The following is a 22,109-nucleotide window of genomic DNA, read 5'->3' on the forward strand; positions in this document are numbered from 1 at the left end:
TACGCGACACTACGATAGTTGTACACGCCAATCCCTGCAATCCTAGCCTCGCGCGCGAGGCCGCAGTGATACGGAGACTACCAGGGCATCAGAGGGGATCTATATCCTACGGTACACTGGGACTTGACATTTGCAGGCCGCACTTAGCACATTCACTCGGTCCTCACTATATCTTCAATTTTATTTCGTTCTTTCATGCGTCGCTAGATTAATAGTTTCCACTATTTTCAACCCTTATATACAAAAAGGCCCCACGACCCTGTTTCCGCCACCGCCCGTTATTTGTTCGCAACACCATCACAGACTCAACAAGAAGAAATCTAGTAGTGTCTCATAAGAGATGAACAAGTACAGTATGAGAAAGGCTCCCTTTTATGGGGATTTAACTGCTGGATCATAATCCAGCCTCATTCGAACCATTTGCGAACTCCAAACGCCAATGCGGCATAACAAATGCATGAAAACAGAAGGTCGTAGATTGCTCATGCAAATCCTCATGAGATCTCGTTGATTGACAAAGAAAAGGTGGTGTATAATACAGTCCATCCGCTACGCATCGCGGTCCGAGGTTGAATATGGGAGGTCAGGGGTATCCCCCGGGCCGAGGGATCGACTGGCTAGACTCTACTGTGGTCAAGCGAGCAGCTGAGGTGAAATCATGGCTCTGCTCGTAACTCGGCCGAATCCGGTCCAGTGAAGCTCTCACTCTCTCGAAAGACTGTCTTGCTTTCTCCATCGAATGGCCCCTAGGGGGGTTGGGGGGCTGTTCGACGAACGACAAGGGTTGTTCGAACCCCTGATCCAAAGACATTTGGCCTGTTAAATCCGACCCATCGCTACCAGTGTGACTCCGAGGATTGTGTGTTAGGGTTGGGGCAACTGAAGGTGGGTAAATAGGCCGTTGGTCTTCATCAACACTCAGGTAGTGGGTGTGCTTACTCGTTTTCGCGATATCGGAATCGGTGGTAAAACCTTTCGAAATCGTATCGATCGTATCCCCTCCATCAAGGTAGTCAAACTTCCCTTGACGAACTTGTTCGCGAATGATGTCGACATCGTATGGGAAGTAGACTTTCTGGACGACCTTGATGACGAATCGGGGAAGAAGTGAAAGGATGACAGATAGACATGTCACCGCCCAGAACGTTGGTTGGCCAAAGACTTCGGCGGCAGCTTTGTAGAAATATTCAGAGGAGCTGAATGACGAGTAGATGCCAGTCCAGAACCAGACAAGCAATATACTTATGGATACGAGAAGCACCATGAGCCAATCCCATCTATAGGTGTTTAATAGAATATAGATGTTGATGGAGACGACGGCGGCTGGAGCGATATAGGTACCAAATCGCTCTCGGTCATCGAGACCCAAGCCGTCCTCGGTAACGAAGTTTGCTGGTCGGAAGAGAAGATATGCCATGTAGAAGCATATTATGGACTGATAGAGTCCATCGATCATGTAGAGCCTTGGGCCTTGTTAGCATTATGAGTTCAATATGATTGAAACAGCAGTTACTGACCAGAATTTGGGTTGTGTCCACTCCTTCCGCTCGATTCCGCGTCGGTAAAGTTGAGGCACTGCTAGAGATACCTTGTCGCTGACATCTTGGTCCAAGACACCCATGAAAATGACCGGGACGGAAGTGAAAGCCAAGTTGAAAAGCAGGATATACGTGTAGTCGTAGAGGTATGTCATGTCGAAATCGCAATAGATTTGGTACCAGAAGATGGTGAAGGTCCATATCACGTTCTTGTAGAAGAAATTTGCAATGGACTCTGCCAATCTCCGATACGACCAGCGACCGTGCACAAGCACCAGTCTTTGAAGGAAACGGAATTGCCCAATGGCATAATCCGACGACATGACGGCTTGTCGACCTTCCTCTCCGGCAATACCAACTCCTACATCGGCCTCTTGAATCATAGCAACATCGTTGGCTCCGTCGCCAATGGATAATGTCATCACATCCAAGCCATTCTTTACCATAGAAACGACAGCGGCCTTTTGAGCAGGGCTGACTCGACAGCAAAGAACAGACTTGCATTCTTTGCACAGTAACAGGAACTTTTGACGAAGCTGGACATCTAAGACAAGTTTAAGTGAATCTCCGTCAATGACGATAGCATGAGTTGGCGGAGGTGGAGCGTGATTCTTCCTAGCGCGCTTGAGATCCTCATCCGACCCAGCCAAATTGAACCGGGCCAGATGCTTGTCCAGCTCTGCCTCGGCCGTGGAGATCTGGTCATCTTCGATTTTGAAAACAATAAGCTCCATGTCGTTGTTGAGAAGATTGCATGAAAATCCGATGTTGATGGCGGTCTCGACTTTGTCGCCAGTCAGCACCCAAAGCTTGATACCGGCCTCGGCAAGGAGAGCGATCGTGTCGGGAACACCCTCTTGCAAACGATCCTCAATGGCGGTACCTCCAAGCAAAGTAAGATCACGTTCTATCGCATCGGACACTGCTTCCAACTTGTCTTCTCGGTCTTGAATCGCGGCTGCGGCAAGCTCGTGCTCATGGTTCCATTTCTGATACTCTGCTTCGCCGAGCTCTCTCTGGGCTATGCATAGGGTTCTCAACCCCTCTCGCGCAAACATCTCCAGGTGTTCGGCTGTGGCTCTCCTGAGTTCGGGTTGCTCTCCAGGAGCCAGGCGCGAGTAGATTATGCTGTCTGCACCTTTGCAGAAGAGGATGATCCTATTGTCGGGCATCCGGATGATCGCACTCATTCGTTTTCGCGTTGAATTGAATTCCAGAGTATTGAGGACAGTGTATGTCCTTTCCTCACCTAGCACGTTCAGCCGAATACCATCTGACGAACGGCCCAAGACCGTGAAGCCCAGGTCTCGAGCGGTAGCAACCAAGGCAGCTTCATCTGGGGACTGCGCCTTGAACTCAATCCGTGGGGGATCGCCCGGCACGGTCTCAGATATGACAGTATGGCAGAGCGCGAGAGCGAGCATGAATTGCTCGTTAGCTTCCTGTTGCTCCAAGCCAGATGCCCCGGCGAGATCGGTGACGAAATCAGGAGCAATGAACGTCAAGTCCTCGTCATGTAGGTATGGATTATTGGAAATCGCGCGAAGGTCGACCAACATTTTTGCACGCGCTTGCGCGATCTCTTCCTGGATCCTGGCGCCTTCTTTGTCAACATCGATACCTTGTCGTTTCTGCATACCCGCCTGTGCTTCGGTGTAAGCTTCCCCGTAAGGAACGCCGTTGACGGTGGCCTTCTTGAACTCCATCACATTCTGTGTCAGTGTTCCGGTTTTGTCAGAGAAGATGTACTCGATTTGACCCAGGTCATCGGAAATGTTCCATGATTTGGGGGTGCAGGGGTAATCAATCTTATCGTAGTACATCTCTGTGTCGCTGTAGATGAAGAATGCCTGGCAAGTCTTGATAATTTCGAGGGAGATGTACAATGAAATAGGCACCATGTTTTGGAACAAGATAACTGCTGCCCAAAAGGTGATGAACCCGTCTAGGGCAGCATCGCCACCAATAGAGCCGAATTCGAAATAGTTCAAAGAGTGGTTGCCCTCCGACCAGGCGATGCCTTCCACGAGACCCGAAACGAAGCACATGAGGAGGAGAACAATGAAGTTGTAGAATACGTTCCAGTTGAGCTCTCGGGCAATGCGGGACCGTTTGGTGGGTGTGATTCCGGAGTTCATCATGATTTTGGTGTCAAAGCCGGTGAAGATGACCACACCGAGGACCCAGTCCGTATTTCTCAAATTGCAGCCACGGAGAAGCAGATTGTTGATGGAGATGGGTTCGGCCATCTCCTGGCCCTTCTCGTTAGGAAACCGCGGGTTCTGCTGATTCCAGCGGGCAACCGCACTGTATTGATAGAGGTTGGGCTGAGGGGGTTCACTTTCTATGACAAACTCCGTTCGCTCACAGTCACGGGCGTGCTTGATCTTGCGGCCACTTCGAAGCGCATGGCGGACCTTCAAATTTGTCTCTCCATCCAGGTTCTTCGTCTCAACGTAGCAGGCACCATCGGGATCAGATGTTGAGAGAATGACCACGTCAGCCGGTATTTGATCGTCGTTGTAGATTCGAACAAAGTCACCAACTTGAACATTCTTCCAATAATCTTGATGGAATCGAGGTTTCCCGGTCACAGGCAAGTTCGGGTTTATGAGGCTTCCAAAGTCCTTGTGGATTGGCGCGTGCTCGCCGCCCCTCTCGTAGGAGAAGGCGGATGTAGGGCGGTCTGGCACCATGAGGCCGTCGTCGCGAGGCAATGGAGAAGGAACCGGGGTCATCTGAATATCCTCCCGTACGGACATGAAAGATGCTCGTTGGTCCGCCATCATACCAGATTGCCTCCTGGCTGCCACTGAATCATAGGATCCCCGTGGCTCATCGTGAGCCCGCTCTGCATATTCCGTTCCTGGAAGTTCCTTCTTTTTGCTTAGCGACTTATACATCCTCACCATGAGCCGAGTAGTTGCTTTCTTGAACCTCCTCCATAACGAGACATCATCGGCGCTGACATTGACGTTGTTCCAATCTACTAGTCGATGCACTGGCGAGTTGTTCAAATCGTTGTCGAGGATGGTCCTCCGATAATCTTCGATCGCGTCCTTCACTGCCGTGATAAAGACAATGACGATCAACGGAACTGCGTTCAGACCTGGGTTTGAAGCTCCGAAGATGCTGAAAATCTGAGGATCCCATCAGCAAAGTGCATTGATAATGATCTACGAGACGTACCGTGAGGATAATCAAGAACAAGAAGTAGATGTTGGCAATGTTATGGAACTGGTAGTACAAGTTCTTCGGTACGAAACTCAGGGGAGTGTACTTGGCAGTCCGAATCTTGTTTCTCCGGTAGTGTTTGAGGGGAAGGCCATTCTCGTCGACCGCTTCGGGCGGTAAGGGGATATTGAAGAAGACCTTTCTCGGCCCCTGATTGTCCCTGTCGTCCGGTGCATCGTGCTCGTCAAACTCTGGTTGTTCCGGGACAGCACCAAGATCAGTACCCATAGATCCTGCTGATTCCCTCTTCTTCTCGCTACTCTGCGATGCTCGGTGATGCAGGCGGTCCAGGATGGAATGACGTTTTCGGGTCCCGCTCTTCCCCTTCTTGTATTGCGTCGCCCATCGTAGTCTCTTGGTGGGATTCGTCGGGACAGGCGCTTCCTCGCTCTCCTCCATGGTCGATGGGTCGTGAGCCATGATGGGCTATGTACCAGGAAAGCCTTGAGGGACTTATCGGACGGGGCAGCGCCCGGCGTGTTGAAGATCTTCCTCCAGCCTCCGTGCAAAGCAGCGACGCCGGGGCGGGGGCCAAGGCGATGATCGAGGGAGGGTGGATGATTGACTGATCGATAAGATCTGGATGTTCGTGTATGTGTCCGCAACTGTTGGAATCCGCAGCCGTCGCAGGCAGAAAAGAGTCGACAGAAGGTTGTTCTCCTATGTCCGCCGTCCTCCGTAGGGGGAGGTAGGGGGAGGGCGGGTCGCTTAGGTGGATAACACGGAAGGGCCGGGAAGGATAGTTATGGACGAAGGGGAGCAGAGCAATACAGCGCCGAGGTCTCCCGAGGACAAGAGGCTGCGAGAGCAATTGAGGGCCGATGCGAGTCCTCGCGGAGTTGAGGGATGGACGATAAGACGGCGGAGGGGGGGGAGGTGGTTGGCGGGGAGGAGGAGGGAGAGGAGGAGGAGAAGGGGTGCAGGAGTTATTGAACGGATAGATAGAACAAGGACTTTTAGTCTTCACGGCGGTAGAACATGCCACGGTGCCACCACAGGCCAAGTGGAGAGTGGGCTTAGTCAGGGCTGGTAGCCGGTAGCAAGTGTTTTTTCTTTTTGTCGTTGCGTTGCGCTTTTTCGGGGGGGGGGGGGGGCGGTCCTGTAAATTTAGATGAAAAGGCCCGAGCGAATGAGGGTAATTGGGGAGGCTGTCCCAGAATTCCCAGCCCAGTGATCGGGTGAGCCGTATTACCTACTGCACGCGGTCTATCGCTATATATATATATATACCTTATATATGGGCCGTATCGCCGTCTCTCGGTATCGGGTGCAAAGGGGGACCGGATGCGAGGCAGAGCCGTCAGTCGTCTTCGATGTGGAAATTGGTTATCGGGGACAGCGTAAACAATAATAACCTTCGAGCTTCCAGCGAAAGCCATCATCACTGAATAACCCAGGGGCCCGGGTCCAATACATATGCCTCCGTGCTTCCCCTTGCCCTCCCTCCCTTCGCCAAGTCCCCAAGGATCTCCGCTTATGAAGAGAGAGGCTGAGGCCGGTGATGATGGGGGGCTGGCTGGGCGGGATGGATGATGGATGGATTACCGCACGGATTTCGTTCATTATTAGGTATAATCAATCAGTGAAGCCCTCCTTCCCCTTCTCCCGTCTCTTCTCCCTCCTCCCTCCTCACATCGCCCTTTCGCTTCCTCCTCCTCAGATCCTGCGCATGTACACCAGTGTCTCTAGATACTGCACTGCACATCATCTCTCCGGCGCAGCGAATCAGCCAATAATGGACGCGCCCTAAAAGATTCCAGTCGCGATATGCCAGAACCCGATCTGCGAGGGACCCGGCCCGGCATGCCCATGACTCCATGTACTTGTCGACGTATGGGCCTGGCGCAGTTACAGAGTACGGAGCTGCGCAATGGGGCCTTGGCCGCAAGAGGCAATACGAGATGTCGATTGACGAGCATCTAAGTCAGCACTCCCAACCTCCTGTGTGTGATTGACTACCTACTCGATGCGTGCTATAGGGGACTACGATTCCGTTACTTTCGTACAAGACGATAGATACTACAGTACGATACGACGATATCTATCAACTACTCTGCCACAGCTCTCTCCTCGCCTCGCTCCTCGACTCGCTCCTTATTGCTTCACCTCCCCGGACGGGGATCGCGGATCGAGGGGGCGTGATGCCTGTGGATTCGGGATTGCGCGAGGCTCCATAAATCCACAGGGTCCAAGTTGCAACTACCGCAGGCCCTGCGGATCATGGATGATGATGGATTGATTATATTATTATGATTACAGCGTCGGCCTTCCTCTATGTTTCGACGACAATCCGCCCAATCCACCCGTCTTATTTTTATGCTTTTATTTATACTTCTACGCCTTTTCTTCCTCCTCTTCCTATATGGGTAGTATATGCCGTGCACAGGACATAGCTTACCTGCCTACTTACCCGCCATCTTATCGCTTGTGACGTGAGAGGTAAAGCCCTGACGACAGACCCTTTCATATCTGCTCTCGCCCCTGGGCCATGGGCGAGCCGTCGTAACCACAAAAGTGAGACGTTGCCCAACTGCCGCCGGCACATCAGCCCATCAATTCGCTCCGGAGTCTGATGAAAGTAAAACTCGATTACGGAGCGTTATCACCGGCAAAATGGCTTCTCTTAAAAAAAGAAAAAAGTTCTTTAAAAGTTCTTCGCTCGATTCCATTTTAATCAATGGGACCGGGCGCTTGGCATATCACGTGATTAGGCGCGATGGCGCGTCGCGATATCGTGAATGTGTGAGAAGTACTCGTATGTAGTCCACCAGGTCGACGTCCTTGCCTAAGGATACCAACCCTGCCTCCCACGGATCGGAATTCGCGTCTGGTAATGCATTCTTGACAGCTGATCCGTCCGTCCCCTGTTCAAACAATGTCTGGTGGCCGGAAGCACCAGGCTAGTCTGAATGCCTTCTTCAAACCTGTCCAACCGTCTTCCAAACCGGCGGCTCCAGTATCCAGCCGGCCGAGCCCCTCGACGACTGTCAATGGCACCCCTTCGAACGTCCCTCGCCCTGCATTTAGCCATTCCAGCAATACAGTGAACGGGTCGGCATCAGAGGCTGTAAATCCTACCGCCAGCCAGCCCGCAAAGCCTGCACATGACCAAGGAGGATATAATTCAAGCTTGTTATCTCCATCTCCCAACAATGATCCGTCCGAGGGCCCACCGTCACTTTCACAGCAACTTATTCAACCGCCGGCAGTATCAAGTAGTTTCTCCTCTGGCAGGATTATCAGAAGTTCAGACGATGAGGACTCAGATTCGGATTCCTCCCTGGTGGATCTCACCACGTTGTTACAATCACATCGCTCTAATATACCACCAAAACCTTCCACTAATAAAGACACGCCATCTACTCCCAGTGCCTCAAGATTTACGAGCCGCAACCTTGATTATAAAACTTCCCCTATTGTTGTACCGAAGTATAAATTCGATTTGAAGTACCTCGCCGACCTCGCGAGAACTGACGATGCCGCTGAGGCCAGTTCGAAAAGGGTCAAAGCATTGTCAGCACTAGAAGATGAAAACAGTACACTCCTTCCGACAGGAGCCAACTCAAATGAGACCAAAACCAGTCATCTCGATCTTTTGGGATCGGTTGTCAAGGATCGAGAAGAGGGCGAAGTGCAAAGGGTCACCCGTGCAATCAAGAGAACAGAAGCAACACTCTCTGAACATCGCTGGTATTTTTTTGATACTGAAGCCAAGCCATCTAAAACGAAAAGATCACCCTTTCCAACAGAGTTTGTCACAGATGACTGGAAGAAAGATCTTTCAGATCCGCAAGTCAGGTATCAGACGTTCATTTCCGGTTTCGCGGAGGACATGGTTTCCTTTGGGAAGACCTTACCAGACGAGATATTTCTATGGGTGCTTGATGAGCTCTGCAGAGAACCAAGCGCTCCGCTTCGGAGCTCTTACAGCAATACTTTAAGGGAGTCCTCGGAACAAGTTCACCGGCTCATCGTCCCTGATGTGGTCCAAAAACTGTTCAAAGATCTTGGAGGGAGTCCGGCGGCCATTTCTATCTCCCAGAAGATCCAATCAATCTCAGGAGTCAGGGACCCATATGGCAGGCGCCAGTGGGATGAACTCCGCTCAGTTATCGGATTTCTTGGTGACATAGCGAGTTCCCTCCGGCAGGAAGTCAGAGTCTATATCATCTGCCTGCTCCTAAGGATGTGCGCCGATGGCGTAGTCTTCGAAAACGTTGACTTGTTCGACGGAGTCCGGGAAACGATCAGTCGCCTTTGTCGATATATCCCTGAAGAATCTTGGGAAGCTTGTGTAAGTTCGGGCTCTATTTTCTCCAACAACCCTCTCTAATAGCATAAATAGTGTCAAGAAATATGTACATCACTATTCAACTGTGTTGAAGAGCCAACACTCCGCCTCCAAGTAGTTGAAAGTGTCCCGTCTTTTCCCCCACGGATGCATGACCTTAGGAGACGGCTTGCGATGAGCTTCTATTTCAACGATATCTCTTACTGCACGAAGCATTCTCACCTCCTCATGGATCTGGACCTCTTCATCAAGCGTCTCGAAGATCCAACCTTTGATCTGACACCACAGACAGACTACCGGGAACTAGCAGCTCTGATCTCCCTCCTCGACATAGCTATAGATGATGCGAGGTCCGCCGAGCTTGACCTGACGGATGTGAACGAAGAAAGACGTTTCGATAAAGATATAGACGATCTCGCCGCCTCCATCAGGGATATAATGAAGAGTATCGGTAATCCCGGGGCAGCGTTCATCTCCAGGATCGAAGCCAAGGAGGTTCTGGAATTAGTTGCGCAGCGAATTGCGGACACCCTTCGGAGTAAGCCAAAGCCAAAGCAGACGGTGTTTGACGGGCCGCGTGGGAGAGCCGAGGAGGATCTCGAGGGGGAGAGGGCCGGCATCCAGAGTTTCTTGTCGAGGATGAAGAGCACGGCAGGAAAGGTGTAACGGGGTAGGCTGCACGGTGAAATTGAGGGCGCTTAGGCATTGGACATGTGGCCGGGGGAATCAATACATTCCAGCTTCATAGTGATGCGACTGAAGTTCATTGTATCGTACACTTTCCACAAGTTCTACCAAAAAAAACCAGAATAAACATATAGCAAATTTGTGCACCGTGCCGCTTCCCTCTAAGACCTCATATTTGCTCTTGGACTATCGAATGCTTAACTCTCGCCGGACCTAGTCATAGAACTTCCTGTTCTCGTTCTTGCCAAACAAAGCCGTTCTTATGGAGGGTAACGCGTTATCTTGTAGCAGCTTAATACGCTCCTCGAAAGTGTTGTTAATCTCGATCTTCCCACCCCCACCGACGATTGAGAGGCCACCAGCACTATCACTCACAATTAGCATCCCACCCCCATACCTCACACGAAGTATACACTCACCTGCCCTCCGGCAGCGGATTCGCCTCGTCAATGGTAGCCTCGACAGGCTTCCCGGTCTTCTCCTTATACTCCTTGGACGCCTTCTCGATGGCCTTCTTCACCAAATCGTAATCGGCCTTGCGCGCGCGGACCTGCAGCTTCGGCTCGCTCAGGGCGTAGAAGCCCTCCAGCATCAGGTTCTTGAGGATGGTCTCGTACTTGCCCTTGTCCTTGGTGGCCTCGCCCAGCTTCTTCTGCGCCTGCTCGAAGATGCTATCGAGCAGCTCCTGGCGGGCGCTCAGCACCTTCAGCCGGGTCTTGTTGGCGACGGTGGAGCGGGTGATCTGCTGGGACATCTGGGCCTGCTTGAACTTCTTCTCGTACGTGGTGTCGATGGCGGCCGTCTCCTGCCGCACCAGCTTGGACTTCTCTATGGCGAACTCCTCGTCCGCCTTGATCTCGATCTCGCGGGCTTTCTCCATCGCTTCCTGCTTGATGAACGCCGTCATCTTCTTCAGCTCCTGCGACACCTGCCGTGCATCTCGTCAGTAGGCGGGCTTGGGGATGGTTCACTTGCCTAGGCGGCTGAGGCGTGGGGAGCTTACCTGGTCGTCCGACAAGGCGTGTGATTGTGACATTCTGGGCGATCAGTGCTTCAACAGCTAATTGACTAGGCAGGGAGAAGAAGTCTGGGGTAAATGGGGAGCTTGGGGTTAAATGCGTGTGTCGACGAGGAGCTTCTGGACAGGAAACCCGATAAGAGCTTGGGCCAAGTGGAAGCGTCACATGATTCAGTTCCAGACCCACTGCGGCTCCTTGCGTGGCACCGTCGTAACACATTCCAGCTTCATTCCGGGATATATCACAGGAGAATAGTATCTAGATTGTCTCAAGGCCTCTCAATTGACTACCTATCCAGCTTTTAAACCCTTTCGCGTTCCCGCACGAGGCGCGTGGATACTGTGTTTCGGTCTCCTGTAGACAAGCGAGAAGGATGCACTGGAATTGAAGCCGAACCCAGGACCTTGAGACAACGACCACGACCACGTTCCACGAGAGCGCCCTTTCTCCCTCCTTCGAATTGCAACAACCAAATCTTATACTTGGCTTAACGGGACGCTACACTGCTCTGAACCAAATGAAGACTTGCGGCAGCGTAACGGCGTGATGGGAACCTTCGGCGACCTGTCGCCAGGAGGAAGTGTAGCTGTGAGTTGCATCTGGAGCTCCCTCCCTCGCCCTCTTTCCAGATGGCACAGATCATTGACTCTCGTTCTCTCTCATAACAGATTGGCATTTTGGTCGGCTTGATCTCCACGTCCGTTCAGAGCTTGGGCTTGACCCTCCAACGCAAGTCACATATCTTAGAAGACGAGAAAGGACCCCACGATGTGCGGCGGCCACCCCATAGACGGCGGAGATGGCAGGTCGGAATGGCAATGTTCATTATTTCTAACCTGGTGGGGAGCACAATCCAGATAACGACCCTCCCATTGCCGGTCCTCTCGACGCTACAAGCTTCGGGACTGGTCTTCAATTCAATATGCGCCTCATTGATTCTGGGGGAGCCTTTCACACGCGGGTCATTGGGCGGTACATTACTGGTTGCGATCGGTGCCGTCCTGATTGCAATATTTGGGGCAATTCCTGAACCGGCCCATAGCCTGGATCAGCTGCTGAAGTTACTTGCACGGCGGGGCTTCATTCTTTGGATGGTAATGCAGGCATTATTGGTGGCTATAATCATTGGGGTGGCAGGATTTCTTGCCCGGGTTCCCAGCATATCCTCCAGTCCCCGGATCCGGCTCCTCCGTGGACTCTCATACGGCTGCCTCAGTGGGATCCTCTCGGCGCACTCCCTGCTCGTAGCCAAGTCGGCGGTCGAGCTCCTGGTGCGTACCATCGTGGATAGGATCAATCAGTTCAACAGATGGCAATCATGGGCCATCCTCCTGGGCCTCGTCTCTCTGGCCCTCACGCAACTCTTCTACCTCAATCGAGGCCTCAAACTAGTGTCGACCAGCGTTCTATACCCTCTCATTTTCTGCATCTATAACATAATCGCCATCCTCGATGGGTTAATATACTTCAAACAGACAGATCGGCTCTCGGCTCTCCACGCCTCCCTAATTGCCGTCGGGACCGTCATCCTCCTCTCCGGCGTCCTGGCCCTGTCATGGCGGCTCTCGGACGAGGCCCAGCCAACGGTGCCGCAGGGCGCCCTCACCCCGGCCCTCGGCTTCATCGAGGACACTGACACGGAAGAGTACTCTGATTCCATGGCAGCCGACGAAGAAGCCTCCATCAGCGCCGAGCACCAGGCGCTCCTCAACGGCGAGGCCATGACGCCGACGGCCAAGCAGGACGCCGTCCTCGGCGCCACGCGCAACGTGCGCAAATCCGTGCGGCTCACCGAAGCCGACGAGATCTGGGGCGAGCTCCAAGACGACGACGCGCAGTCGTCACCGGGCCGCGCGCGCAGCATCATGACCATGTTCGCCGAGTCTCCTCTCGTGCATCCCCAAGATGACGACGAGGACGCCGCCGCCGCCGCTGCCGCCCCGCCAGATGAGCATACCTCCCTGTTACGCGCGGGCGGGCGCAGGCGCTCGACGGGCTTCGCGGCGAGGCCGAGGAGGAGGAAGAACTCGCGCGGCAGGAACCAGGACGCGGTCGGGGGCCTGTGGAAGATGCGCTGGTGGGAGCGCAAGAGCCGCAGTCGGAGCGGGAGCGGGAGCGGCAAGGGACCTCCTCCTGGTGGTGCGGGGGGCGGAGGACCATCATCTAGGATGGATTGAAATTATAAGCCCAAGCAAGCAAGCCATGGAAAATCAAACAAACCAGAACCAAAACACAAGAGTCGAGTTCGTTCACAGGGATGTGTAGGGAGGGGAGGTGCTGTCCTGTATCATATATCATAACCCCCCCCCCCCTTTCTCCTCCCCACCCCACCCCCAACCTTCCACATATCCATATTCCATATTCCATATTTCATATCCCTATCCTCCCCATCCTCCACATCCTCCACATATCTCCAGGGCACAGGGGTCATAAGCATAGGCTACGGCGTTAGCGTTGGCGTTTCCGGCAAACACCCCCATATATCTCATCTCATCTTTTCCATTTCATTTCATTTCATTCTAAATATCAGGGATCTACCTATACATAGGATTAGGATTTTTTGGGATAGAATAATGGAGTGTGGAGTGTTTTGCTTGTTATGTATGTATGTGTGTATAGATAGATTGATAGATAGATAGGGTAGAATAGGGGGGGTTGGGAAAGAGAGAGAAGGGGAAGGGGGGAGAGAAGGGGAAGGGGATGGGAGGGGAGGGGAATGATGGTTTCTAAAGTGACTTCTTCTTGACCTAGTAGGCCCTTACGTGTATATGGAAGGGGAAACAGGGGAGTGGAGAGGAGAGGAGAGGAGCTATGAAGTGAAAGTGAACTTAACTATAAAGTTTCGCATCCCAATCCCAATACCTACCTTACCTACCTACCTACCTAACCTACCCAGATAAGATACATGTTATTGATTATATCGAGATATACAATACCATACCATACCATACCATACATACCATATATACGATAGGATATAATATAATATGATATGAACAAGGGAAGGGATAAAGACGGGATGGGTCAGATTAGATGGTTTGATGTTATAGTAAGGTACCTAGGTAGGTATATTAGGGTAGGTGCCTACTAAATAGGTACCTAGGTAGGTAGGTAGGTAGGGAGGTAGGTACCTACTTTAGTTGTATTAGAGGAGCACACAGCACAGCACAGCACAGCACAGCACAGCATAGTATCGAATCCGCACGCTTGCCTTATTCGGTATCACGCAGGGAACTGATATAGATAGATAGATACCCTAGATATGAGATGATATCTGGAGATCAGACGAGACGAGATCAGACGAAAGAGACATTATTAAAATGATTGATCGATTCGGATTGATTTCATGCATCGACGCCAGATCCACGCCGAGGGAAGACAGACGACCGTGTGTGTGTGTGTGTACTGTACAGAGAGCTAAGCTACGCCCTACTACCTCAGCCACTGACCTGACCTGACCTGACCTCCGGAGCGAGAGGGAAGAGATATAAGATATGTCTACCGCCAAGCCAAGCCATTCATTCGCATCCATCAACCATGGGGAATTGATTACCAGACGGGCAAAAAAACAAACAAACAAAGAGGTGTGCCAAATTATAGATCGCCAATTTTCCTCCCTTGCCATGCAGATGAAGAAAGGGGGTCGCGCCGTTCCTTGCCTCGATTGCCCCGGCCAGAAATCCACCTCGACGCAATGTTGCCGCCGTCCGCCCGTTGCAAAACCCCCAGAGAGCTTCAGGGGAAAATTATCTCATTATTCACGCGTGTAGTATCGAGTTTTGTAGTTTGAAAAAAAGAAAAGGGAGAAAAGCGGATTTGCAAGAAGTAGAAAAGAAAGAACCCCATATAATGACACCGAACACCTTCTGCAAGTACCCTTTGTTGAGGATCGAGACCCGCAGGACACAAACGAGGAGCGAGATAGACGCGTTGTATTATGTGTGCCGGGTATCAGTTTCTTTCAAAGACTAGCTCAACCCTCTCTCGTTACGGGGAGGGGCCTCGAGTATTCGACTCTATGCTTGGTGCGAATGTTGTTGTGGGATGCCGGCTTGAGGAGGCATAGGATAGCCGCTTCTTTGTTGCTGGGCCACGTAGTTCTGATACGCGATGGCCTGCTGCTGCTCGATCGTTTGCGGCATGTAGCCTGGGTGCATTTGGGGGTTGCCCTGGGGCATGCCAGTGCGGGCTTGTTGTGGTGGGAGATGTTGTGGGGTAGGCTCTTCGGGGGATTCGACGGGGTTGGAATCATCGACGCCGTTCTCGCCATTGCCGGCCGGTTCGGGTGCGTTCAAGCACGCCTAGCAGAGTATCAGCAGATGTTTTGTGGACGCGTCGGTTTCCGGGTGCGCCATACCTGAATCAAGTTCTTGCCCTCGGCCTTGGTAACCAAGGGTTGCAGCTTGGGAGTTGTGAAGGTGTAGACCAGACCCGTCTCCGACACGACAAGCAGGAGGACTTGGGTCCCGGTTAAGACGGACAATTCGTATGCCTATCCGCAGAGTCAATAACGAAGCTCAGAACGCGACGAGTGGACGCGCGCGCCATTGTGGACAATTGGGACCGACCTTCTTCATGATACCGGCCTTGCGCTTGGAGAAGGTGATGTGGCGACGCGACTTATCCGTGATGAACTTGATCTCAATCTTCCTCCGCTCACGACCGGGCTTGTCATCGTCATCGTCGTCGTCGTCGGCAGTAGTTGGGCGCTGGCGCTTGATGCCACGGCTCTCGCCAATTGGATTGCCATTCCCGACGGAGTGCTCGTCGAGGGCGGAGGGCGAGGCCTGGTCGGCGTGGTCGGTGATGTCGGCCATGGTGGAGAGGAGACGAGACGGGGGAATATAAGAGGCGGGCAGGGGAAGATGTGTGGTATGACGAATATGACTCTTTTGAGATGGGCGCGGATGACCTTACTGCTTATGGGGGATGGGAGAGGTTGTTCAGTCGCGAAATGCCTGATGTGGTCGCGGGCGACTGGATTGAGGAAGGCGTGGGAAGGAACGAGCCGATGGGGGGGGGAAATGGGATTGGGGGGGGGTGTGTTGAGAGAGAGTTCAGGCCAACACGCACAGGCGAGGGGGACGCGAGAGGCGAGAGGCGAGAGTGAAGAGGCGAGAGTGAAGAGGCGAGGGAGAGGCGAGAAGGGGGAACAGTCGAGTCGCGGTGGTTCCTGGACAGCAGAAACTGTGGGTTAATGGATTGATCAGGCAAGGTTGCGCTTTTCAAAGGAGTAAGGTAGTCGAGGGATAATAAGGGGAGGACTGCCCCCCTAGTGATAGTGGTAAATAATAAATAATAATAATAATAATAATACGAATAAATAAATAAAAAAGGACGGCGGCTGGGCCAATCATCGGGGGGGGGTCATAAAACATTCATAAGTCGTCATAAAATAATAATGCGACAGAGAGGGAGAGGGCAGGATTTCAATGGGGGAGAGGGAGGGGACGGGGGGGGACGGGGGGACCACCGAAGGACAGACACAGGTCTGCTCCGCCGATTCCCCCGCCACAAGGGAGAGATAGGTATAGGATGAGATGGATATAAAATAGAATAAAGCAAAATAAAATAAAATAATATCATAAAATCATAATATAAATTAACAAAATCAAACAGTGATATGCGCAGCAAAAGTGAACTCTGTAATGCGTACCTGAGAAAGATGAACCTCTGATGTGAGGATAATGTCCAGACAGTGACAACAAGGATGCGTCTGCGGGTTCACGAGAGATGGTTGAAAGAGGGTAAGTGCGGCCTTCTTATTCTTGCTGTTACTCAAACCGCACGCACTAAGGTCCGCCAGGCGTGACTGGGCCTACGCTCCCCGCCGCACAGCGAGGACCGGCGGGTGGTACAAGTGGGTCGGGTGGGACACGGTGGATCCGTCACCCACTCTCGGCCTCGGTACGGTGTAGTGCGTGCTGGAGAGGCCAGATGGCAGATGAAATGGGCAGATTAACGGCAGATTAACGCCTGATTAGGGGCGGATTAGGGGCTGATTAAGGGCAGGTTACCTTAAGAACTCAGAGGGCACATTGGGAGAGATCGAGATCCCACGTGATGTCTCCTCAGGAACAAAGGGCACCTCATTGTATTGAGGGGATTCCCTCTGGACGAACATGAGATCCAATAAGCTCTTCTCCCCCTCTCCCCTCTCGCGCACTCATACTAAGGTACCTTACTGTGGACTGCACTACGCTAGCATTACCTTAGCCCGTACCAACTCCTCCGCGATAAGACCGCTTGATAGCTGCGGCAATGCTCCACCGCCTCCATCCTCGTCTGTTGTTCGCGGCTTGGAGAAAGCGTCGCTCGGATCACGTGATAACACCACCTGATTTCATCATCCAGGGCAAGGCTTCTAGGTCGGCTTCTACAGGACTAACTTCTTCTACTGCGCGTTCTACCTTTCACTTGACTTGACACTAGGTAGGTACAGAAGAACCTGAAGCCCGTGGTTTTACGTCATGTGACCTTAAGCCTCTCCACCTCAGGTCGCCTGCATGCTCGCGTCGATCATGTGGCCTCAGGCCAGAATCTCAATTCCCGCTTTCTCTTTGTCGAGTCTCGACTCTTCTTCACCCGTCCAATAATATCGCCTTCTCTGCCAAACCGCAACCGCCCACTTGCGAATCCTCACATCCTCCCGAATCGAACCAGTCATGTCGTCGAGCGCGTCGAGACCACTCTGTCGACCGCGACAGAAGTGCGACTCCATTGGGCCGATCTGTTACAGCGTTCCGAAACGCTGCAGCCTCAGAAGCCCGCCTTGACGCCGCATCTAAAACGCCAGGCGTCGTGGATCGCGAAAGCCCCTACACTCCAAGTCTCCATCTCAGGCCACTCCTCTGCGCGTATCGCAGGGCCATGGTAGGCGTTTCCTTCTTTTCCTCGCGCTTCCTGTTCTTCGTGCTGGCTTGAAGTTTCTGCCTTGACCATTCTGCTTCCTCGTTACCTTCGTAATTCATCTTTACAGTATCTCCTTTCTTAATCCCTCGTTGTTTCCTTCCTACCGGCGGGGAAGTAATATCTTGGCCGAACATTTCGACCCTTCATTCTTTTCAAAAGTAGCCCATCTAGAGGCTGCCAGAATTGCAGAATAGACGCAGGTCGTCGTTGAACCAGTCTCTGTATCAACTTGGTCTCGCAGCCGAACTCATACTTTCCCTCGAACTATTTATTTCCATTCATACTTTGAAAATGCGGGACAACATTCTACTCACCTATGCCCTGGTGGATATCCTCTTCTTGGTCTCTGGGGTGCTCTTGTTGGCCTTCGCTTTGACAACACAATCGATGGGCCATCAGACACCAACGGTTACCACCGCGGCACGAGATATAATATTGAAGCAAGCAGCTCCAGTATCAGGTCAGTCTCCCTCACATCGATGTTAACTGGCACTAACAGAACTCCCAGCTACCATCGGAAATGCGGTTCTGGTCTTTATCACGTTCCTGATCTCTATTGCCGCCATGGTCATGCCGATGACACGGGGATGGTTGAAATTAAATGGCTACATGACTGCTGTATGCGCGCTGTTCACAATGATTCTTGGGCTGTCCATGTGGGTAGACACGCTCAGGACGAGATCGAACTTGTCTGTTGTCTGGGCCGATCAGCCAGCATCGACACAGAGCCTGATCCAGCAAGCGGTAAGCCGCAATCTGGCTAACGTATCCTCGAAGTCCGCTAACATGCAACAGCTGAAATGCTGCGGATATGCAAACAGTACCTCGCCGCCATTCGTGGTTGATTCCCAGTGCCCGAGTGCAGTCGAGGCTGCAACTCAAATCGGCTGCGTCGGTCCATTCTCCACCTATGCCAACAACTTCCTTGATCCGATCTTCACCGGAGCATTCGGTATCGTCGGTATGTAACATCTCACCTGATCTCCTTCTCCCCCTCATTAACGATGAATGCAGGCGTTGACGTAGCTCTAATCCTCGCCATCACGATGGTAGTCAAGGACCGCGCAGAGAAGGAACGCTACCGCCACATCGACGAGAAGAACGGCGCGGGAGCAATCTAAGGCATAGAGCAGGGGTGGAGATGCCGGGAATAGAAAGCAGTATTCGTAGAACGGGGCCCGAATATCGTACGTCTCTTTACTGACTGATGGCTTTCTGGCTAGGCCGGTTGGTCTAGCGGATGGCGCCTTGTCTTCTTGTTCTTATGATGCTGCGTCCAGGGCTTCTCCTCTTATACAATAATCCAATCCCAATCCAATCAATTCAACCAGTTCCCTTGTCAAGATTTTCTGAGATCACATACTCGAGGCATTTACTTCCTAGTCAGTGAGTACTTTCAGGAATTCCCGTCGGGATCTAGACAGTCTCGGTGACTACTTGTATATCAAGGATAAATTGACGCTGGCGGTCTCAGGCCGGTGAAGATTGGCAGAAGTCTTGTGCCTTTTTGTTTTATTACGCTAGTCTACCTCCTTTTTACATTTGGAGTCTTCTGTTTATTTATTTGGGTATTTTGTGCATTTCCTTTCCCTTCCTTTTCCTTCCTTTCCTCCTTTCTACATTTGGATTCTTCTGTTTGCTATTCGGGTATTTTATTCGCTTCCCTTCCCTTCCTTTCCCTTCCTTTCCCTTCCTTTCCTCCTTCCTTATGGACAACTTGGAGGATTCACGAGACCATCGTCTCTCTACAAGTGAACCTCTCTCCCCATCCCCAATCCCATCACGCCCATTTACCCAACAATGCCATAAGACCACACCCCAGGAACACACACACGACCATGAACGTCAACCTCCTCGAGTCGCGCGTCAGCTCCGGGTTAAACAGGAAATCCCTCGCCAGCAGCTCCACCAGCCCCGTATAGATCAGGATCCCCGCCGACGTCGAGTCCAGCACGCCCGACACCACGTTCGCCGTGAAGCTGCCCGCGTTATACGTGGTGCGCACGCCTAGCCCGATGGCGATGGCCAGCGGCGTCGTCAGGCCGTAGGCCGTGCACAGCACCCACGGCAGCCAGGCGACGCGCGACGGGAACGGGATGGCGGACATGCGGGCGCCGATCCCGAGGCCCTCGAAGGACTGGTGGAAGACGATGACCGGGTAGAGGGTCGAGAACTCGGAGCCGGCGGTCCCGAGGTTCAGGCCGATGATCACGGAGTGGAAGATGACGCCGAACTCGAGGATCAGGAACGCGGCGATCTGCTGCCGGAAGGAACGCTCGTCGGCGGAGGTCGTGCTCGCGCCGGATGACCCCGCGAGCTCGACGTCGCTCTCGTGCAGCTCCTCCTTGTGCGTCGGGGCGGCAGGGTTGCGGGGGGTGTCCTGGATCGCAGCGGCGGCGACGGCGGCGTGGAAACTCTCGTCCTGGTCGCCCGAGTGCAGCTGGTGGTGGCTCAGGGGCGCGCGGGGGTTGAGCGGGCCGGCGTGGTCGGTGACGAGGGCCTCGACGTCCTGATGGCTGTGGGCGAGGCCGTACTTGTACTCGACGTAGCGCTCGGCGGCGAAGTCCATGAGGAAGACGCCCATGGTGGAGGTCAGGGCGATGGCGGGCGGCCAGGAGAAGGAGGCCCAGCCTCCGGTCATGCCGACGCAGGTGTCGGGGCCGATCGATGCATAGCCTGGATCGAGGAGACTGGAGAGAAGGGGTGTCGTCAGTACGCTGCTCAGTGTTGTCTCATCTAGGGAGGCCGAGTGGTCACTCACTGGATGAAGGCCGTGGCGATGATGACGCCGGCGCCGAAGTAGCGCGCGAAGAGGTAGACATAGATGTTCACGCGCACCCAGCGGACGCGGGCGGCCACGACGGGGAAGAAGGTGGTAGCACTGGACACGACGAGGATCACGAAGAGGGCCGAGATGCGGGCGCCCAGGCGGCCGTCATACTCGTTCTGGCCGGCCTGAAGGAAACACACGACCTGGGTCGGGTCGGCGGTGTTGAGGTCTACCGCGGAGGGATCGAAATCGGAAGCCATTGTGTTTGAATTTTGTTGCAGAGAAGTGAATCGTTGTAGGTGGGGACTGGGAAAAGAATGATGGGAGAGAGGAGGAGAGGAAAAGAGAGAGGAGGAAAAGAGAGAGACGCAGTCAAGGAAGAGCAATCGATGGTCGCAGATCTCTTATTCTTATATCAAAAGAGCAACTCGTATATCTATGACATCTATTTGACAGGCCAGCTCTCAAGGTTGATTTGATATGATGATGGAAGGAGAAAAAAAAAAGACATACTTCTAGGGGCACGACCGAGGGGGGGCTGATGGCGGCCGTGTCAGATGGGGGCTGCGTGTCTCTCCTGCCAGATACCTTGATGGGCACGCTACTGTAGAAGAACCTCTTGGATACCTGACGCTACATGTTATATACCCTACAGATACATATACATATACATATACATATAAACTTTCCTTCTCTGAGAGAAGCACGCTCATTTGCTGATCATGGGCCGCTTGTGTCTTCTTCCTTGCTGCATTAAGGTTCTTGCGCGTGCTGTTGGTAAGGTATACAGAGAGAGAGGTGTAGGTCGGTCGGTCGGTCGTCTTGAGGATGGCTGGCTACACCGACTCACTCAGAAAGCCTCCCTCCCCCCCTCTGCACACATACATATCTAGGTATACCTTATATACACTTAATCAACCCCCCCCATTCCCCCCATTCCCCCCCCCCTCCTTCCCCCTCTCTCTAAACACACAAAACACACACACACATATATATATAAAATATATTAACAATCCCCTCCCCATCACTCGTCAACAAAATCTCACAGGGTCCAAAGTCTAAAGTACGGCTGCGCACCTTGATGGCTACCTTACCCTGCAGATCACCGAAGCCCCTCTTTCTTTCTCTTCCCTCCGCGCGTAAAGCCTTAAGGTTAGGTTGGTGGGGGAGGAGGCTCGTGGCTTGTGATTGGTGCGTGGGTTGGGCTTGGTTTGGGTTTGGTTTCTAGAAGGATTATGGGTTGGGATGGGGGTTGGGTTGATTTGATGGATTTAGATAGGTAGGAAAGAGGGGTGAGGGAGGGATGATGGTTTTTGTTTGTGAGCAGGGCTTGTTTGCGGCGCTATATAGATTGGAAAGCCGGTTCCTAGAAAAAAGAAAAAGAAGAAAAAGAAGAAAGAATACCTAGGTAAAAAGTCTAAGAATCTTTAAATCTGTGATGGATGAGGTGAGGGCTCTAAGTAGAACGTGCGGTTTTAATGAGAGGAATAGGGTATAAGCTCATTATAAGATGAAATGGGGTTTCAAGGTAAGGTAGGAGGGATATTGATATTGAGATCGAGAATGCATATCTGCATAGATATGATATATCTGGATTGAACTTGGGTTAGGTAGGTAAGGTATGGAAGATTTCTAGAAAAATAAAAAGGGAGGGGGGG

General features: G+C 52.5%; 8 protein-coding genes across 8 annotated transcripts; 3 read left to right on the forward strand and 5 right to left on the reverse strand.

The window, feature by feature from the left end:
* Positions 1 to 583: 583 nt before the first annotated feature.
* Positions 584 to 5,171, reverse strand: M430DRAFT_98706 (hypothetical protein; the record flags this gene model as incomplete). The annotated part of the gene is made up of 3 exons (XM_024870140.1): positions 584 to 1,463; positions 1,518 to 4,678; positions 4,728 to 5,171. The coding sequence occupies 3 exons, from the start codon at positions 5,169 to 5,171 to the stop codon at positions 584 to 586; spliced, it is 4,485 nt and encodes a 1,494-aa protein (XP_024722240.1).
* A 1,884-nt stretch (positions 5,172 to 7,055) lies between these two features.
* On the reverse strand, positions 7,056 to 7,482 carry M430DRAFT_220938 (hypothetical protein). Its single transcript, XM_024864632.1, has one exon. The coding sequence runs from the start codon at positions 7,315 to 7,317 to the stop codon at positions 7,099 to 7,101; it is 219 nt and encodes a 72-aa protein (XP_024722241.1). The 5' UTR covers positions 7,318 to 7,482; the 3' UTR covers positions 7,056 to 7,098.
* Positions 7,483 to 7,647: 165 nt separating this feature from the next.
* Positions 7,648 to 9,729, forward strand: M430DRAFT_17644 (hypothetical protein; the record flags this gene model as incomplete). Its single annotated transcript, XM_024863716.1, has 2 exons — positions 7,648 to 9,066; positions 9,118 to 9,729. The coding sequence occupies 2 exons, from the start codon at positions 7,648 to 7,650 to the stop codon at positions 9,727 to 9,729; spliced, it is 2,031 nt and encodes a 676-aa protein (XP_024722242.1).
* Positions 9,730 to 9,963: 234 nt separating this feature from the next.
* M430DRAFT_98547 (hypothetical protein) lies at positions 9,964 to 10,786 on the reverse strand (the record flags this gene model as incomplete). The annotated part of the gene is made up of 3 exons (XM_024870128.1): positions 9,964 to 10,114; positions 10,170 to 10,678; positions 10,754 to 10,786. 3 exons carry the CDS (start codon positions 10,784 to 10,786, stop codon positions 9,964 to 9,966), a joined length of 693 nt encoding a protein of 230 aa, XP_024722243.1.
* A 241-nt stretch (positions 10,787 to 11,027) lies between these two features.
* On the forward strand, positions 11,028 to 13,077 carry M430DRAFT_118223 (hypothetical protein). The gene is made up of 2 exons (XM_024861697.1): positions 11,028 to 11,357; positions 11,438 to 13,077. The coding sequence occupies exons 1-2, from the start codon at positions 11,316 to 11,318 to the stop codon at positions 12,944 to 12,946; spliced, it is 1,551 nt and encodes a 516-aa protein (XP_024722244.1). The 5' UTR covers positions 11,028 to 11,315; the 3' UTR covers positions 12,947 to 13,077.
* A 1,624-nt stretch (positions 13,078 to 14,701) lies between these two features.
* Positions 14,702 to 15,757, reverse strand: M430DRAFT_118228 (hypothetical protein). The gene is made up of 3 exons (XM_024861698.1): positions 15,338 to 15,757; positions 15,127 to 15,261; positions 14,702 to 15,070 (listed from the first exon to the last, which is right to left on the reverse strand). The coding sequence occupies exons 1-3, from the start codon at positions 15,584 to 15,586 to the stop codon at positions 14,786 to 14,788; spliced, it is 669 nt and encodes a 222-aa protein (XP_024722245.1). The 5' UTR covers positions 15,587 to 15,757; the 3' UTR covers positions 14,702 to 14,785.
* A 1,835-nt stretch (positions 15,758 to 17,592) lies between these two features.
* M430DRAFT_40876 (hypothetical protein) lies at positions 17,593 to 19,021 on the forward strand. Its single transcript, XM_024867438.1, has 4 exons — positions 17,593 to 18,141; positions 18,190 to 18,425; positions 18,477 to 18,642; positions 18,696 to 19,021. The coding sequence occupies exons 1-4, from the start codon at positions 17,973 to 17,975 to the stop codon at positions 18,800 to 18,802; spliced, it is 678 nt and encodes a 225-aa protein (XP_024722246.1). The 5' UTR covers positions 17,593 to 17,972; the 3' UTR covers positions 18,803 to 19,021.
* Positions 19,022 to 19,068: 47 nt separating this feature from the next.
* Positions 19,069 to 20,947, reverse strand: M430DRAFT_220985 (hypothetical protein). Its single transcript, XM_024864633.1, has 3 exons — positions 20,443 to 20,947; positions 19,532 to 20,371; positions 19,069 to 19,379 (listed from the first exon to the last, which is right to left on the reverse strand). The coding sequence occupies exons 1-3, from the start codon at positions 20,709 to 20,711 to the stop codon at positions 19,334 to 19,336; spliced, it is 1,155 nt and encodes a 384-aa protein (XP_024722247.1). The 5' UTR covers positions 20,712 to 20,947; the 3' UTR covers positions 19,069 to 19,333.
* Between the last annotated feature and the right edge of the window lie 1,162 nt (positions 20,948 to 22,109).

Source organism: Amorphotheca resinae (assembly GCF_003019875.1).
Source record: "Amorphotheca resinae ATCC 22711 unplaced genomic scaffold M430scaffold_4, whole genome shotgun sequence".
NCBI classification, from domain to species: domain Eukaryota; kingdom Fungi; phylum Ascomycota; class Leotiomycetes; order Helotiales; family Amorphothecaceae; genus Amorphotheca; species Amorphotheca resinae.

What these genes read in the sequence shown, in the direction of transcription:
- M430DRAFT_40876 (XM_024867438.1), top strand. Translation starts at nt 17,973, where the DNA reads ATGCGGGACAACATTCTACTCACCTATGCCCTGGTGGATATCCTCTTC. An exon ending in GCAAGCAGCTCCAGTATCAG is followed by an intron (nt 18,142 to 18,189) that starts GTCAGTCTCCCT and finishes CAGAACTCCCAG; the next exon opens with CTACCATCGGAAATGCGGTT. An exon ending in CGGAGCATTCGGTATCGTCG is followed by an intron (nt 18,643 to 18,695) that starts GTATGTAACATC and finishes CGATGAATGCAG; the next exon opens with GCGTTGACGTAGCTCTAATC.
- M430DRAFT_220985 (XM_024864633.1), bottom strand. Translation starts at nt 20,711, where the DNA reads ATGGCTTCCGATTTCGATCCCTCCGCGGTAGACCTCAACACCGCCGAC. An exon ending in ATCGCCACGGCCTTCATCCA is followed by an intron (nt 20,372 to 20,442) that starts GTGAGTGACCAC and finishes CCTTCTCTCCAG; the next exon opens with TCTCCTCGATCCAGGCTATG. An exon ending in CTGACGCGCGACTCGAGGAG is followed by an intron (nt 19,380 to 19,531) that starts GTTGACGTTCAT and finishes ATAAGGAAGGAG; the next exon opens with GAAAGGAAGGGAAAGGAAGG.
- M430DRAFT_118223 (XM_024861697.1), top strand. Translation starts at nt 11,316, where the DNA reads ATGGGAACCTTCGGCGACCTGTCGCCAGGAGGAAGTGTAGCT. An exon ending in CGCCAGGAGGAAGTGTAGCT is followed by an intron (nt 11,358 to 11,437) that starts GTGAGTTGCATC and finishes CTCTCATAACAG; the next exon opens with ATTGGCATTTTGGTCGGCTT.
- M430DRAFT_220938 (XM_024864632.1), bottom strand. Translation starts at nt 7,317, where the DNA reads ATGTGCCGGCGGCAGTTGGGCAACGTCTCACTTTTGTGGTTACGACGG.
- M430DRAFT_118228 (XM_024861698.1), bottom strand. Translation starts at nt 15,586, where the DNA reads ATGGCCGACATCACCGACCACGCCGACCAGGCCTCGCCCTCCGCCCTC. An exon ending in AGGCCGGTATCATGAAGAAG is followed by an intron (nt 15,262 to 15,337) that starts GTCGGTCCCAAT and finishes CTCTGCGGATAG; the next exon opens with GCATACGAATTGTCCGTCTT. An exon ending in AGGGCAAGAACTTGATTCAG is followed by an intron (nt 15,071 to 15,126) that starts GTATGGCGCACC and finishes ATACTCTGCTAG; the next exon opens with GCGTGCTTGAACGCACCCGA.